At 50.1% G+C, this 17,917-nt stretch overlaps 1 protein-coding gene across 2 annotated transcripts in view; it reads left to right on the forward strand.

Annotated features, from left to right (window-relative positions):
* SLC12A3 (solute carrier family 12 member 3) overlaps positions 1-17,917 on the forward strand; it is a 67,470-nt gene that overhangs the window by 12,155 nt on the left and 37,398 nt on the right. For both annotated transcript variants that reach the window (XM_084812094.1, XM_084812095.1), the window contains 10 exons: positions 46-185; positions 805-915; positions 2,355-2,466; positions 3,096-3,226; positions 7,338-7,422; positions 7,868-8,022; positions 11,464-11,571; positions 14,160-14,283; positions 14,480-14,581; positions 16,860-17,015. In XM_084812094.1, the coding sequence (XP_084668220.1) occupies positions 46-185; positions 805-915; positions 2,355-2,466; positions 3,096-3,226; positions 7,338-7,422; positions 7,868-8,022; positions 11,464-11,571; positions 14,160-14,283; positions 14,480-14,581; positions 16,860-17,015 (1,224 nt within the window). The remainder of the gene's footprint in view (positions 1-45; positions 186-804; positions 916-2,354; positions 2,467-3,095; positions 3,227-7,337; positions 7,423-7,867; positions 8,023-11,463; positions 11,572-14,159; positions 14,284-14,479; positions 14,582-16,859; positions 17,016-17,917) is intronic.

A 17,917-nucleotide genomic window follows, 5' to 3' on the forward strand; every position in this document is an offset into this window, starting at 1 on the left:
AACTCGGGAAGCCAATGTGATGGTTCTGGTGTCCTCCTCTCTTAGGTGGGACTTATTTCCTCATTTCAAGAAGCCTTGGACCTGAGCTAGGTGGCTCCATTGGCCTCATCTTCGCCTTTGCCAATGCCGTGGCTGTGGCCATGCACACTGTGGGATTTGCAGAAACCGTACGGGACCTCCTGCAGGTAAGAAAGGGCAAGTACTGTAGAACAGCATTCCCCAATCTGGTGCCCTCCAGATGTGTTGAACTATAGTTATCTGAAAGACCATATCCTCCCTTATGAACCTGCCCATGTCCTGAGATCTTCTGAGGAGGCCGTTCTCTCAGTCCCACCACTGTCACTGCCATGTTTGGAACCACGGCTGTGGAACACCCTTCCCAGGGAGGCTAGGATGGCTCCCTCCTTCATGTGTTTCCGGAGGCAGGCTAAAACATTCTTGTTCCAGTATATTAACATGGTATGCAAGTTGGTGCCTTCTTTTGACCTCTTTTTGGCGATGCATGTCCTCTTTTTTCGCCATGCATCAGTGGCTACCCACTGCTCCATCACTGTCCAATACCTCAGGCACGGTGACCTGGCATCCCTTATCTGGGGATGCCAGGGATTGAGCCTGGTGTCTTCTTCATGCAGTGCACACTCTCTGCTGCTGAGCTCCTTCCCCTCTCCACCTCTGTGGGGGCCCTATTCATCTCCCCCTCCACCCTCAGCATTGTACCTTGAGTCGTTGGCAGTCCATCGTCCAGTACACTCATTCTAATATGAGGCCTGTATGCAGCTGAAGGTTGGCTTTCTTTCCCCCAAGGAATACAACTCTACAATTGTCGACCCCACAAATGACATCCGCATCATTGGAGTCATCACGGTGACTATGCTACTTGGTGTTTCCTTGGCTGGAATGGAGTGGGAAGCCAAGGTAAGAGGTTCTTTATTTTTGTATTTATTGTAGGAAATAGTGTAGAAGGGGGTGGGGAATGAGGGCTGCATATTCCCGTAGGGCTAATCTGTCAGGTTGGGCCAATACCAGCTGTGAGTGGAGCCAGACCCCAAAGTGGTGACGCTGCCTCCTTTCTCTGCCTCTTTCTGACACCTCTTTCTCTCAGTCTCCTTCTTTCTGGTACCCCTTTCTCTCTGTGTCTCTCTGACGCCCCTTTCTCTTTGTGTGTGTCTCTCTTGTTCTGATGCCCCTTTCTTTCTCTCTCTCTCTCTTTCTGATGCCCCTTTCTCTCTGTGTCTCTCTTTCTGACACCCCTTTCTTTCTCTGTGTGTGTCTCTTTGTCTCTGACATTCTATTTTCTTTCTTTTTTTGACACCCAATTAAGAACATAAGAAAAGCCAAGCTGCATCAGACCAAGGGTCCATCTAGTCCAGCATTCTGTTCACACAGTGGCCAACCAGCTGTTGACTGGAAACCCACAAGCAGGGCCTGAGCTCAACAACACTTCTCTCTCTCTTTCTCCTCTCCCTCCTCCCTGCCTACTACACTGCCAGGGGAAGGTTAGATTCTTGCCAAGGATCTCAACTGATAGCTTGCAGGTGGTTTTTGAAATTAGGCCAAGGCCACATGGTATAGATCCTGAGCAGGCCTGAGATGGCAGTCCAGACTAAGGGGAAAACTGTTCTGGTTGACAAAGTTCTGCCACAGGGGTGCACAACCTTTTTGACTTGGAGGGCTGCAGTGGCTGCCTGAGGGGTGGCAGGGTCTGCACACGTGTGTGTGTGTGCACAGTACGGATGTCAGAAGTAATGGATTCAAACGAGTTTGGATTTCTATGAATCCAGTCAGCAGATTCCACAGTAGACTGGCTTTTACTGAGTCACGAGGACTTGTGGACCAGTTTTTTTAAACTGGAGGGGGGGGGGTGGCAATCTGTCCCAGTGTGCATCTGCGCAAGTGTGCATGAGCACAAATGCACATTTGCAAACTAGAATGAAATTCTCGTACATCCCTAAAAAAAAAATCTGATTCTGCCAAAGAGCGGATGACGGAACAAAAGATGCCTGGCCATCTGTGAAACACAGACGGAATGGATTTAACTAGATCCATACATCCCTACAGCACACATACCCATGCACATTCATATACAACCTGCAAAACCTCTTACATGTATGCACACATGTATAAGACTTGGTCACTCTGTCTCTCTCAAGGGTAGTGTGGAGATAAAACGGAATAACCAATTGGCGGAAAGGCAGAATGTACACATAATAGATGCAGGAGTATATTGGCCACTCCACAAACATCAAGGCTGAGCAGGGATTTGAGCATGATTTGGGGGTGTTGTTGTTGAAAGCCGTCCACGTTCTATGAGCTGCCCCTGGTTGCCATCACACCGGATCTTCTTGGCCTTGCAGGCACAGGTTCTCTTCTTCATAGTCATCATGATCTCCTTCGTAAACTACGTTGTGGGGACAGTAATCCCAGCTAATGAGGAGAAGCAGGCAAAGGGATTTTTCAGTTACAGAGGTAAGCTGTTGTTCCGGGCACCGCTGGCTGGGGTTGGAGGAACTGCCCGTAAACCGAAGGGCTCCGGAAGACTTACTTTGGTGAAGGGAAACAAAGTGAAAGAGTTGAAGCTGTTTGTGGGACTACCAAGTCAGCGAGCTAAAACAGGGCGCTTCGCTTAAATAACAGCTGCAACAGAATGTCATGTTGATTCTCTGCCGCGCCGCCACCTTCAAAGATGTGACTGAACCTTAATAACACAAGAAAAGCCCTGCTGGGTCAGACCAAAGCCCGTTTATTTTATTTATATTTATTTATTGCATTTATACCCCGCCTTTCTCCCTCTCGCAAGGAACTCAAGGCGGCTTACATTATCCTCCTCCTCACCGTTGTATCCTCACAACAACAACCCTGTGAGGTAGGTTGGGCTGAGAGTCTGTGACTGGCCCAAAGTCACCCAGTGAGCTTCCATGGCCAAGTGGGGACTAGAACCCGGATCTCCCAGCTCCCAGTCCGTCACTCTCACCACTACACTACACTGGCTCTACACTACACTGGCTCGTTTAGAATGGCATCTTGATCAAAGTGCTGGAGGAGCGCGCGCACGCACACACACACATTACACACACACACGCTTTCTTCTTTTTCAGCGGATATTTTTGCTCAGAACTTTGTTCCAAGCTGGCGTGGGCCCGATGGCAGCTTCTTTGGCTTGTTTTCCATCTTTTTCCCATCCGCTACAGGCATCTTGGCAGGAGCCAACATTTCAGGTGATTTAAAGGTAGGCCTGGCTGGCTGGAGCCATACGGAGGAAGGAGGGGTGGTTGGATGGATTAGTACAAGTGTGTTGAACACCTGTCAGTGTGAGGGCCAACTCCCGTTTCAGAGATGCTTTCGGGGGCTGCTTCCCAGTGGTGGGCAGGGCCGAAGGCAAAGGGGTGTGGCCAAAAATGCAAAAGATACCAGCACATTTTTAGCTTCAAGCCCTTCCTGCCAGCAGCTAAGCTTTAAGAGAGGCATTTTGACCTTTCAGAATGGGGAAAAAACTGCAGAAAAACCGGGAACCTGCCAAGCAGTCAGGGAAAGGGGTTGGGGAAAGGGGGTATGGCCATTTGAGGAACCACGGAGGGCAGGATTGGGGCCCCGGGAGGGCCAGATTTGTCCCCTGGGCACCCCTGGGTTAGTATCTAGGAAGGATGCCTGGGCCACCAACTGGAAGGACTTCCTGGGACATGCTGTACATTTCCAGTTGTACTCATGTGCCAGAGGATAAGCCAGGGAGGGGATGAGAATTGTATGGCTCTTATGCCAAGCCCTTCCCTGTGTGTGTGTGTGTGTGTGTGTGTGTACATCCCCTATCCCAATTTTTCAAGTGGATCCCCTGTGTGAGGACACACTGTGTAGGAAAACAAGAGAAAGGTCAGGCCAAGCAGAGGTTCCTGCAGACTAGGGGTGAGGCATGCACAGACGTCATGTTCCGGGGGGGGGGATAAAAAATGTCCCCCAACACCGTGCAGAGACTCAGGCCTGTGCATGTGCTGTGCCCGCATGCTGCTGGTGAACGCCGGTAGCGGGGAGCTGCCAGGAGACATGAACGAGCAGCCTGAAGCTCAAAGCAGGGAGGAGGAAGAAATGGGCCTTGGAGGATGTGCAGACTCAGGCACACCCCCTCTGAGCCCAATTTCACCCCAGTCAGATCCTTTAAGCTGAGAGGAGGTGGGACTGCCAGGGCCGGCCCAAGACATTTTGCTGCCTGAGGCAGAGTGGCTAATGGTGTCTCACACCCACCCAAGTCAAGGCAAATAGTACCCAAAGTTAGCGGAATTATTTTGGTACATGTGGCAGAAAATGCCGTAAGCATCTCTTCCCCTCCATGGCAGTAGAAATACAATAGCAACTAGGTAAATATCTAACCGTTTGCTGCCCATTTATAGCACCCAAAATTTGCTGCCTGAGGCGACTGCCTCACTCTGCCTCCTGGTAGGGCCGGCCCTGGGGACTGCTCACTCACAGGTTAAAGGACTAGCCATAGAGTGGTGAGAATCAGTGGAGGCAGGTGGCTCCTATTTCAGTGGGGCTATGAATCTGGTCTCAGTTTCAGTCAGAACTCTGACTTCTTCTGACTGAAACCCAGAGCAGATTCACAGCCCCACTGAAACAGGAGCCGCCCGTCTCCCCGGGGGAGAATGCTGTTGCTTGAGGAGCCCAAGTGAGCGCAGACCTGCTCACCCTCAGCCGCCCCCGGGCTGCAGGCCTGGGGAACATGCAGCCCTCCAGATTTTGTTGGACTGCAATTCCCATCAGCCCTCACCATAGGCTATGCCGGCTAGGACTGATGTAGGGCGGCCACATACACATCACCCCAAAGAGAAGACCAAGGAGACACTGATTTGCGCGACATTTCCATATGCGACTTGATGTGCACAGACACACATTTTAAAAGAATTATTATCACTTAAAATGGAAGTGCAGTATATCAGAGCGGGGTGCTAACTATTCATGGCCGGCGTCAAGGGCTCCCGCTCTCCCGGTTCTTACCGTGCCCTACAAACAGAGGACCGTCCTCTGTAAATTAGGCCGCAAGACTACCCTAGGCCGACGGGAGTTGCAGTCCATCAACATCTGGAGGGCCACATGTTCCCTGCCCTCGCCCTACTGGGTCCTCTCCCCACCCCTTCCCCCGCTGGCCGAGATGCAGTGGAAGCTGCTGGCCCCGATGTCAGTGGGGCGGTGATTCCGCCCTGGGGTTCAGTCAGAACCAGTCAGAACTCAAAAGGCGCTCTGCACTTTGGGTCGCTCTTCCGACTGGTTCTGAGTGAAACCCGGAGGGGATTCACCGCCCCACGGACACCGGAGCCCCCAGCTTCTACTGTCAAGACGGCTTCTGTGCCTGGCAGCGGCTGTCTTTTGAGCTCCGGGGCGTGGCTGCCCTGCCACCGGTGACCCGTTGCCCACCAGCACCGGGGAGTGAGTCCAGCATGAGCAGACAGGCAGCAGGGTCTGCCCCAGTGCTGGCTGCAGAGACGTGGCGGTGGTGGAGAGGGAGATGTCAAGGGCTCCTTGGAGGGCTCTCTCAGTCTAACCCAGTAGCCAAGTCCAGACGCAGACAAAGGGATTCTTTTCAAAGCTTTATTCTTCTTTTACAACTTACAACTCTACAGGTAGCAACTAGATCTGAGCAGCAGCATCCCTATGCCCTACGTTGGAACAGTTGGTCCCCGTTTGAAAGGCAATTACTGGCAGACCCCTGAATATAAGGACTAGGGAGAATCCCTCCCCTTTTCCCTTGGATCCTCTGGGCGCAACCGTTCTTTGAGCGCCAACCGGGCGCTACGCCTCCTTTCCGCGCTCTCCATTTGGCGCCGCTCTCTGCGTCTGCGCCACGCATCCAACCAGTCTGCTATCGGTGCTAGGTCACTCCCTGGACTGCTTTCTAATCTAGGCATGTTGGTGGGAGGAATCTCTGTCAGCTGCGGGCCCTGGGAAAAAGGGGCGCGCTCCTCTCCCAGGAGCGACTGCTCTTCCTCCGAATCAGAACTACTCTGGGATTCTATGGGCTCAGTGTCCACCCTGACAGGAGAGAGGAGAAGGGACAAAACGGGACCTCCGCTTGCCCTGCCTCTCTCTTCCCTCTCCATGATGAGGATTTCTGCTTGTGTAGATGCACACATACATGCAGGCTGCCCCCTGCGTAGCCCCAGCCTTCCCCCGCCTGGTGCCTTCCAGATCAGCTCCCACCAGGCCCAGCCAGCACGGGCATGGCTCAGGAATGGTGGGAGTTGTGGTTTAAAACATCTGGAGGGCACCAGGCTGGCGGAAGGCGGGTCTAGGTCTACTGCAGCATTACCCAACTCAGCGCCCTCCAGATGTGGTGGACCACAACTCCCATCATCCCTAGCCATTGTGACCATTTCAGCTGGGGGTGATGGGGGGTAGTCGCCGTCCAACACATCTGGAGGATGCCAGGTTGCGGGAGGCTGATTTGTACCAGTGGAAGCTTCCCTCCCTGGGCTAATAGCAGCTTCGGGGGGGGGGGGGGGATCAAGACCATGGCACAGGGGAAAGGGTTAAATCCCTTTTTCCATGCAGCATAACCCTGACTTCATTCACCACCCCTCCATAGGGTTGCTATTTAAATTGGGGTGGGGGTGGGGGGAGTACAGAGACGTGAAATGCAGTGCCCCCTCTCCGAAGTCCAAGCCTGGAGACGTAACGATGGCATCGCTACACTCCAACCTTCCATCCTGTGAGCCGCTTCACTTTCCCTGTTCTGGAACACTGGCCACTGTTAGGAAGTAAGCTTCATGCCCAAGGTTTTGGCCGTTAAGGGCAAAAGTGTCCCATTTCCACACTTTTCTGGTCATCAGTGTGTTTGGGGGTTCATTCCAGATCTCTTTGTGGCATTGATGTACCATTTGGGGGTGCATTTTAATTCCCCTGTTCTGCAGCAAATGTATACTAATGTGTCATTGTCTGATTTTTCAAGCAATTGGGATGTTTTGGATGACACAAGATGTGTTCCAAATTTCAGGGCTCATACGGAAGGACCCTAACAATTTTGAAAACCCCACAAATAGGTTAGTGAGTGAGAGTCATTAAGCCAGTCAGTCAGCGAGGCCCAAGAGTTGTTTAAAATGTATTGTATTGTTGTGTATTGTTAGGTTGCTGGCCAAGATTACTGGTTAAGAACTTAATGCATTCATTTATTTAAAATATGTTTTAAAAACCCACCTTCGCAAGGCAGCTTCTAAGACAACACATGAAAATACAATTACAATTTCAGACAACAAGCCAAACAAAACCCAGCATGTAATGGAATAGATGACCTGTTAACACAACAGTGGGGGGGCTGGGAATGCATTTGTCTACATTTCATTTATTCTCTTGGGCAGGATCCTGCTGTGGCTATTCCTAAAGGGACCCTCATGGCCATTTTCTGGACAACCGTGTCCTATCTGGCTCTTTCTGCTACAATTGGTAAGTAATGGCTAGGCACTGATTTAATCAGTGAGGACACACTATTTATTTAAGGCGCAATCCTATGTATGTTTAGAATTCCATGTTGGAGAAGCTCTCACGGGCCACAGTCAGTGGTGGGTGGGACCAAAGGCAAAAGGGGTGCGGCCAGAAATACAAAAAATGCCAACACATTTTAGCTTAAAGCTCTTACTGCCAGGAACGAAGCCTTAGGGGGGCAATTCAACCTTTCAGAATGGGGAAAACACTGAAGAAAAGCCCGGAAACCACCAAATGATTGGTGGCTGGGGAAAGGTGTGTGTGGCCATCCAGGGAATGGCGGAGTGCTGCATTTGGCCTGCAGGCCTGAGGTTCAACACCCCTGCTCAAAGGTGTTTGATTGAAGCACAGAACTTGTATTGGGGAGGAATGAAGTAGGAATTGATTCGAAGTTGTCTGTCCCTAGGTGCGTGTGTGGTCCGGGATGCATCCGGCAATGTGAATGATACCCTCCCCGTTGGTTCAGTGGGCTGTGAAGGACTTGCCTGCAGCTATGGCTGGAACTTCACAGACTGCGCTCAGAGCCGCAGCTGCCATTACGGGCTCATCAACTATTACCAGGTATCAGCCAGGTCATTTCTGGGAAGAACTGATTAGCTGTTCAGCGTTGTCAGTTTGATGCACTGCACGTGGTGCCGACAAAGCCAGCATATACTTTTTCTGTATAAAACGGTTGCAGTCCGGAATCATAACCTACCAGCAGAGGCGGCTGTATATTGGGGGCAGATGGGGCAGTGACCCCCCCCCTTTGGCAGAGAGAGCCCCTCATAGCCAGGTACATTGGCTCCAGTGCTCAGCATGCAGCTGCCTTGCTCCACACATAATCTTCTTTTGTCCTCTTGAAGGTCTGAGGCCTACAGAGGCAAGGAAAAGAAAAAAGTCAGGTCTAGAGGCCTGGGGTTTTCTCTTGGGAGGGGGTAACCCTGGGAAGAGTAGTTTCATTTTTCCAGTTTAGTTTCATTTTCCTGACGTAGGTTTCATTTCTTTAGGTTTGAAACAGTACTGGGGGAAGAGGAATGAAAAAGGGGAGGAGGGGATAAAAAGGGAGAGAGAGCCGGGGGCGGGGGGGAGACGAAGACCAGAGTGTGAAGAGAGAGCAGGAAGAAGCAGCCTGGAGAAATCTAAGCACACCTAGGGTTGTATCACTCACCTCTATTCTGTAAATACCTTTTGTTGTAATTTGCTTTCTTTAATTTACCAGTAAACTGTTGTGGTTAACACCCTAGTATCTGAAGTGCTAATCACCCCATGTCTATTATTATTTATTATTATTATTATTATTATTATTATTATTATTGCATTTATACCCCGCCTTTTTTCCTCTTGCAAGGAACCCAAGGCGGCGTACATTATCCCCCTCCTCTCCATTTCATCCTCACAACAACAACCCTGTGAGGTGGGTTGGGCTGAGAGTGTGTGACTGGCCCAAAGTCACCCAGTGAGCTTCCATGGCCGAGTGGGGACTAGAACCCGGATCTTCCAGCTCCTAGTCCACAACTCTTGCCACTACACCACACTGGCTCTCTTACAGAGAGTAAAAACCCCATGTTATTGGGGAAAAACAATAACATGTAAAACATGTAAAAACATGTAAAAACCCCATGTTATTGGGGAAAGGACGTTTAAAAGAAGGAAGGTGGGACTCTTAAGGAGGCAAGAAATCCTTCAGGAGTTGCTCAGGGGGTCCAGGTCATAAGGGGAACCTGACAGTCCTCCTCCAGCAATCTCAGTAGAATATTGAGCCTTTCCTTCCACCCCACTGGCCTCAGTGGGCACCAGCCTCCACTGCCTACCAGATTTGGCTTGAATCTCTTGGCAACCACAAGACACTTTGACTGAGTCCAGGACTACTGATGGCTCTTCTGCTATTGCAGAGAATGAAGGTCTTCAGACTGGAGTGGGGAAGGCATAGCCAGCCCCCTTACACATACAGTATGATGCAGGGGGCTGGTTTAGCTCTATTCCCACTGGAGTTGCTGAATAATCCTGTGCTCCCATATAAGCGTATCTGTTTGCCTCGTACCGAGTCAGAGGAATGGTCCGTTTCTATTCCTGCTTTGCCCAAGCTACTACCCTCCAGATGTTTTGGACTACAACTCCCAGCATCCTCCAGCCAGGCTGGTCTATTCTGACTAGGACAGAAACAGAATAGGTTAAAGGAAAATTATAGATATCTAAAAAAAACCCAAAATTTTAATATAAATACTATTATCTTATTCAAATTTTGAACAATTGATTGTTTTAATCAATCTATACAGCCTTGGATTTGGAAATTAGTATGTATAGTCTATATATGTGATGTATTGATGGGCATTTCATTTCTTGATTGCTAATCAATTGTTTTAACTTTGAGTGAGATATTAGTATTTATATTAAAAACGTTGTTATATATTTTTGGATATATATAATTTTCCTTTAACCTATTCTGTTTCTGTGGCTGTAAGTGATTAAGGATAGAAATGGTTCATTGGTGTTTGTTTCTGTTCTGACTAGGGATGTCTGTTGCTGGGAAATCCGGTTCTTTTTGGGCTCAACAGAGTTCCGCAGTGTGTACGACTTAACTTTGCATCTGTGAGCCAAGTTGCGGGCTGTTCCCTGAACTCTGGGAACTTTTTTGAGCATTTTGGGGTGGAAAGTCCTGCAATTTGCACCATTTCTGACCAATTTGCGCAAATTAGAGCCAAATCTGTGCAACTTGCAGCCAAATCTGTGTAACTTACAGCCAAATTTGCACAAATCCAGACAATTTGCAAATTGCTCAGAAATTTGTGCACATTGTAGAACCTCCGCCCCAATGCCCCAAATTCCAGGAAAATCCACAAACTGGTCCAACTTGCTGCAAATCGAGTCAGGTGCCACAGCAGCAACCGAAATAAAGTCCAGGGGGCCAGGCCTAGGAAAACCCATTGAACTCCACCCCCCCCCAACAGATTTCTCTAACATCCCTAATTCTGACCAGTGGCATCTTCCCAGCATCTCAGGCAGATGTCTCTGGAGAGGAGGGTGGCTTGAGCAAAGTTCCTTCAATGGGCAACCCTCCCAGATAGCCCTGCCTTCTTGCCACTCTCCATTCACTTGCTTTCTTTTCCTGGGCCCAGTCCGCATTCTTGCCCAGAAGGAGAGGGCAAGACAAGGGGCGGAGGCCGCTCCTTTTCCTTCTCCTTGTTACTGCTTGCATCCACAGGCAGGGGAGGTGAACAGGCAGCAGCAGCAAGGAAGAGGAGCAGGATCAAGGCCAAGTGCCCCTGGGGTTCAGCTGTGGGTTGCCTCCTGGGCTGTGGGCTTTGACAGGTGTTGCTGAACCCTGACATTGGCCCAGAGTGGAGGAACCAAGGATTGAAGGTGGGTCCTTCCTCCAAAGCATGTCCTGTGAAACTTGAGCTATGGGCCCATAACTGTACGTCAGGGGTGCGCAACTTTTTGGCCCCGAGTACTGCATGTTATGCTGGGTCGGGGGTTGGGGCGTGCATGCACACGCATATACACACATGCACACACATGTATTCCGTCCCCCTGTGATCCTGATACAGATTGCTCTTTCCAGCAAGGCAAGAGTTATCTCTGTGAGGATTTCTGGGGGAGGAAGCGGAGTCCCCCAGTGATCATGACACAGATCGCTCCTTCTTTGCTGGTAGCAGTGGTGGAAAAAGAGGGACCTGTATCAGGATCGCTGGGGGAGGGCTGGGGAGAAGACTAGCCCCACAGGGGGCAGCAGTGAAGGCCTCGGGGGACACATGCGGGCCATGGGTTGTGCACCCCTTCCATAGGTCATAAGTAAGTGTTCTCCAATTCATATACGCAAGTGGTTTCTATTCATTCTGATGGAGAAAGGCAAAGCATTACAAATGGAGGTGCTGTTGTGGTGGAGGCGAAATGTGGCTCCCTTCCCCTGAAGCTGATGGTCTCACCTCCACTGATAAGGGAGAGGGGTGTTCTTATGCATTTCCGGGCCCGTCCTGCACACTGCAGATGTCACTTGCCTGTCTTTTGCATTTCCCGTAGAGCATGAGCATGGTGTCTGGCTTTGCGCCACTCATTACAGCAGGGATCTTTGGGGCCACCCTCTCCTCGGCCTTGGCCTGCCTCGTCTCAGCACCAAAAGTCTTTCAGGTGAGGCAGCGACGATGTGCGAAATTGGGCTGCTGGTCGTGAAGAAAAATCCCTCGTGTCTCTGCCAAAGGTCAGGCTGCAAGACCAGTCTCGTGGATACGGGGGGACTCTACCCCGAGGGCTCCATCACATGGGTGGAGAATTCCCCATCAATTCCGGTTCTTTCCCCATGTGGCATCATTGCAGGACAGGGTCGTTCTTAGGGATGGACGAAAGTCCCTTACCTGGCCCCACAGCTTTTTTCGGTGGGGGGGGGAGGCGCTCCGTTTCTCCCCCCCGAAATTCTTGGCGGGTGGGGAGGCGTCCCTTCCCTCCCTGGCGAAATTCTGGCTGGAGGGGAGCGCCCCGCCTCTCTGGCCACGAAAGAAAAAAGTAAAGTAAAAAAAAAAAACGTGATAGGCTACGTAAAGATTTACGTAGCCTATCATGGCTAGATTTTCAAAGCCAGCCGTGATAGGCTACGTAAATCTTTACGTAGCCTATCACAGCTGACTTTGGGGGGGAAAAAAAAAGCACGTATGGGCACTGCCATTTGCGTTCCTTATTTGGGCACGGGTAGTCTACTTAAAGATTTACGTAGGCTACGGCGAAAATAAGGGCAACGCTATTTGCGTTGCCCTTATTTTCGCCGTAGTCTACGTAAATCTTTACGTAGGCTACCTGTGCCCAAAGGAACGTAAATGGCGGCGCCCATGGGCGCCACCATTTGCGTACGCGCTTTTTTTTTTTCCAAAGTCAGCCGTGATAGGCTACGTAAAGATTTACGTAGCCTATCACAGCTGACTGAAAATCTAGCCGTGATAGGCTACGAAAATCTTTACGTAGCCTATTACGTTTTTGTTTTGTTTTGTTTTTTTACTTTGTAATGGCGGCGGTGGCAGCCGGTCGGAAGACCGGCCGCCGCCACACCGCCGCCAGGACCTGCCGCTGCGAGGGACATTCGCATGAGGTAAGTCCCATCCCAGGGGAGGGCGGGGGGGTGTCGGAGAATTTCCCCACCAATTTCGGGGGGCCGAATGCGTTGGCATTCAGCCTCCCGGAGATTCGTGGAGAAATTCTCCGACATCCCTAGTTCTCTTTAGATGGCTGTCCCCGTCGCCTTATTTTTCGTTTGTTTCCTTCTCATGGGGGGAGTGTGTGTGATGCCGCTCAGGGTGTAGCAATAATTCCTCCCTGGTTCCTGTCCTTTCCCTCCCCTTGCACATTACCGGTGGATGGGGACTGACACGCTGTAAGTCTGCAACCCTCAGCACACTTACTTGGGAGTAAGCCCCATTGAACTTAATAGGGTGCTCTGTAACAACAGAGGATGTTGCTTCTGAGCTTGATGGGGTGGAGGATAAGATCTGTCTCCCTTTGTTGCAGGGAGGCATTTTACCCTCTTCTCCCTCCAATCGAGAAATGTGCTCAAGCATTTACATGGCAGACACGTGGTTTGAGAGCAATGCGCTTCTTTGGCGCCGTCTGGTGCTGCTGTTGCCGAGCGGATGGCATGCTGCGCTGCGGCCAGGATTTGGGCAGTTTGGCAGGGGGGGTTGCCTTGAAGCAAAGGGGAAAATCACCGGCGGGGGGGAGGGTCGGGCGCAGATCTTTCCTTCCTGAGCAAGACTTGAGCGGAGTCAGGAGTCGCCCTCAACCCATGTGCCCTCCCCTCCTTGCTAGGAAGGGAGAGAGCACAAGCCCTCGCACCTGTCAAATCTGCACAGTCTCCTTCCGTGCAACCCCACTCAGGGTCTCCTGAGTGCGACATGCCTCGCTTCCTATTCTCAAAGCCTTCGTCATCCTGACCGCGCCCCCAACAACTGAAGACAAATGCCCACAGCTGGTTTTCTGCTATTGGAGAATTTCATGGGGCTCCTGTTCCGTGGGCTGGAAAAAATACCACATTTTTTGCGTTTGGGGAAAACACGGGATAGGCTGGGGGAAATGGTGGGAGACACCCTGGAGGGTAACGGCGTCATCTAAAGAGCTCGCAGACTTCCATGACAGAGTCATCTCAACAGCAGGATAAAAGCTCTGTGTGAAGAAGCCCTGAATCTGAACACAGCCGCACAGTCCCCTGAGAAGTGGTAACAGACTCATATCCCTCTCTGTAAAATGAGATGAATTGAGGCCTTCCTCATGAGGGTGTGGAGATGACATATAAGGGATTCGCTAACAATAAAACAAAGCAATAAAACAACATAACCTTAAAATAAACAACAGCAGCAGCTACAGGCAGCACAATAAGAACAATAAAATTAGCAAACCAAGAGCTATTAAAATAAAACAAAAAGGAGTACGTTCCATAAAGAGGCTAATCAAATTCCATTAACAGCCCAAGAGACCAAACTTCACTTGGGGCCTAAAAGAGGAATGAAGGTGCCTGGCATATGTACTTAGGCAGGGAATTATTAAATTTGGGTGCCACCACTGAGAAGGCCCTATCTCCATAAATTATTGTCTGAAACTTGAAAGGCGGGGTGGGGTGGGGGTGGCTGAAGGCGGGTGTTATCTGAAGAAGGGATCCGGTGAAAATCTTAATTGCTGGGGAAGTTCATAATGGCTCGGGGCCTTGTAATGAATTGCTGCTCTCATCTCTCCAACAGTGCCTTTGTAAGGACCAACTCTACCCCGCTATTGGCTTTTTTGGGAAGGGGTATGGAAAAAACAACGAACCTATCAGGGGCTACATGCTGACGTATGTTATTGCAATTGGCTTCATTCTTATCGGTAAGAATTTTGGGGGTCAAAAAGCACTGGGAAGAGTCTGATTGGACTTTGTGGGGGAGGATTCCAATAATCGGAGGGACTTGAATCCTATGCTAGAGTCCTCAGTTCTATGATGTCAAAAACCCACTTGATTTTGTGCTTTAAGCAATGTACACAAATTAACCTAACCATCCCTCTCTTTCTACAAACCTTGCAGCGGAACTGAATGCCATTGCTCCCATCATCTCCAATTTCTTCCTGTGCTCCTATGCTCTCATCAACTTCAGTTGTTTTCATGCCTCCATTACCAACTCACCAGGTGAGGATCTGCACCATACCGCTTAGCAGTGAAGGGAACCCACCACCTTAGGCACGCGGCAATGTCCAGAAACTCACTTTTATGAGGACAGAGGATGACTGTTAGATTTCTTTAATGTGGGGGGAGATATGATAGCGCTCTTCAAGTACTTGAAAGGTTGTCCCAGAGAGGAAGGCCACGATCTCTTCTTGGTCATCCCAGAGTGCAGGACACGGAATAATGGGCTCAAGTGACAGGAAGCCAGATTCCGGCTGAACATCAGGAAAAACTTGCTGACTGTTAGAGCAATACGACAATGGAACCAATGACCCAGGGAGGTGGTGGGCTCTCCCCCACTGGAGGCGTTCAAGACGAGGCTGGACAGCCATCTGTCAGGGATGCTCTGACTTGGATTCCTGCACTGAGCAGGGGGTTGGACTCAGTGGCCTTGTAGGCCCCTTCCAACCCTACTATTCTATGATTCTATGAATTGCAGCTGCTACTGTAGCCACTGCCACTTTGTGCCCCTTCCGAGGCGAAGCGGAGGGGGCACGAAGCGACCTGGAGTGGGTTGGGGGCTTCGGAGCTTTGGCCCTTGGTCCAACCCCCCTGGTCAGCCCCCCTCCTTACCTGAGCCGCCTTCTCTGTCACCACCGCACTGCCGCCTTCTCCGCCGCCACCTTCTCTGCTGCCGCCGCCTTCACCACTACCACTGCTCCTGTCTTTGCCACTGCCGCCGTCGCCATTTCCTGAGGCCTGGATGCCTGGCAACTTGTCTTCTTCCAGGGAAGAACTTCCAGGCGAAGACTGGAAAGCAGCAGTGGCAGCGAAGGCAGCAGGAGCACGATGGAGAAGGCGACGGCTGTGGCAGCAGCAGAGGAGGAGGAGGCCCAGGTAAGGAGCTGGGGGTTTGTGTGGGGGCATTGGGGGGGACCCGAAGTGGGGTTCACCATCTGAACCCCGCTTCGGGTTTGGGGCCAAGGCAGGTCGGGGGGCCCCCAAATCTTCCTGATCGGGTGGTCCCTGCACAGCCCTACTTTTCACTGCCTGCAAACAGGGCTGCAAAGTCTGCAAGTCTGTTTCAACTCATCCCTATAACCCATCCACCTTTTCCATATTGGGAAATATCCTCCTTGCCCCCACCAATATAAATTGTATTACTTTATTATTTTATTTAGTTCTATAACGCCCAGCAGCCAAAGCTCTCTGGGCGGTTTAATTTAGTTTAAATTAAACCAACATAACAAAATCAATTTAGATTTGTCATAAACGGTAGATATTGTACATGAAAATCTATGTTATGTTGATATTCTAATCTAGGGCTCATGACAGCTATTTAGGACCTTCAGAGTATTTTACACAGTTATCCCAGTGGCAAAGAAATGGGTTCCCATGTTTTCCCAAAAGCAATATGAGAATTAGAACCATTTATCTATGGGGCTAATAATGCTGGCCTATCTCACAGGTTGGTTAAGGACATAACAATAGCCATGCTGGATCAGACCAAGTGTCCAACCAGTCCAGCATTCTGTTCACACAGTGGCCCACCAGCTGTCGACCAGGAACCCACTAACAGGAGATGAGTGCAAGAGCACCCTCCCGCCCATGTTCCCCATAAATTGGTGTGCATAGGCATACTGGAGGTAGCACCTAGCCATCAAGCCTAGTAGCCATTGATAGCCTTCTCTTCCAGGAATTTGTCTAACTCCCTTTTAAAACCATCCAAGTTGGTGGCCATCATTACATCTTGTGGTAGCGAATTCCATAGTTTAACTGCACTGTGTGAAGAACTCCTTCCTTTTATCTGTCCCACCAATCAGCTTCATGGGATGGCCCCGGGTTCTAGTATTTTGAGAGAGGGAGAAAAATGTCTCCCCATCCACTTTCTCCACACTGTGCATGATTTAGTCCACCTCTCTCATGTCTCCCCTGACTCTCCTTTTTTCCAAGCTAAACAATCCCAGCTATTGTAACCTCCTCTCATAGGGGAGATGCTCCAGCCCCTTGATCATTTTAGTTGCCCTTTTCTGCACTTTTTCCAGCTCTACAATATCTTTTTTTTAGGTGTAGTGACCAGAACTGGACACAGTGTGAACACTGCACAAGACCTTGATTGCAAGGTCTTGTGCAATGTACATAAGAACATAAGAAAAGTCATGCTCAATTGGACTGAGGGTTTACCTAGTTCAGCATTCTGTTCACACAGTGGCCAACCAGCTGCCTTTTGGAGTACTTTGAGTGTTCTCAAAAAGTGCCACCTAGTCAGATTACGATGATCTTTTGTGCCGTGTCCATACAGGTTGGAGGCCCTCGTTCAGGTATTACAGCAAGTGGGCAGCTCTGTTCGGTGCCGTTGTGTCTGTCATCATCATGTTTCTGCTGACCTGGTGGGCTGCCCTCATTGCCATCGGAATTGTGGTTTTCTTGCTGGGATACGTTCTCTACAAGAAGCCTGGTATGTGACTGCATCAGCAGCTCAGATCTGAGGTCTGGAGAGATGGAAAACAGTTCTCCCTGCAGCAAAGAGGAGGGCTGGTGCTGCAGGGTGGTAGATCCCTTTCACCTAGCAGGGCATCCCAAGAAACAAAGGGGACAGTCACTGGTCCAACATGGCACAAAAGATTAAGGCAGGGGGTGACTAAATTTTTCCATCCCTAACGCTGAATTCTATTTTGGAGAAACTCTCATGGGCTGCATTCCAGGGGTGGGTGGATCCACAAGCAAAGGTGGGTGGGGTTGAAACCAACCATCCTATTCCATTGTTACCAATTTATAGTAGGAAGTATGCCTGCTCAAGCATGAGCAACATATCTACTTACCAGTAAGTAGGAAAAGCCTTTGCATGTCTCAGAAGTAAGGAGGACTGAATCACTTAGCAGCACTTCCAAATAGTATTCAAAATATCAAGCCTATGCATGTCTACTCATAAGTAAGCATGAGCAGCATGTCCACTCGGACCTAAGCAGGAGAAGCCTCTGCAGAACAAGGCTCAGAAGGAAGGAGGTCTGAACCACTCAGCAGCACTTTCAAATGGCATTTCTATTCAGAAGTAAGCATGAGCATAATGTCCAGTCAAAAGTAAGCAGGGCAAGGCTCTGCATGAATTCTCAGAAGTAAGCAGGACAAGCCTCTGCAGGAAGCAAGGCTAAGTCACTCAGCAGCTTCCTGACTTGGCCCTGATCTTGACCCTGTTCCCTCTCCCTGGCACAGAAAAGCACTTAGGTCAGCAGCTGATCAGACATAAGTGCTTTCCCCTGCTAAGCACCGAAAAGGGGAGAGTTTTTCAGTGATAAGCAGGGGGAAACATTTATCTGTATCTATTATAAGATGTTGTAATGTTTTTATTTTGTGCTGTTC

The sequence above is a fragment of the Heloderma suspectum genome, chromosome 8, assembly GCF_057233095.1.
Source record: "Heloderma suspectum isolate Gila_16-S chromosome 8, 16-S_ref, whole genome shotgun sequence".
NCBI lineage: Eukaryota > Metazoa > Chordata > Lepidosauria > Squamata > Helodermatidae > Heloderma > Heloderma suspectum.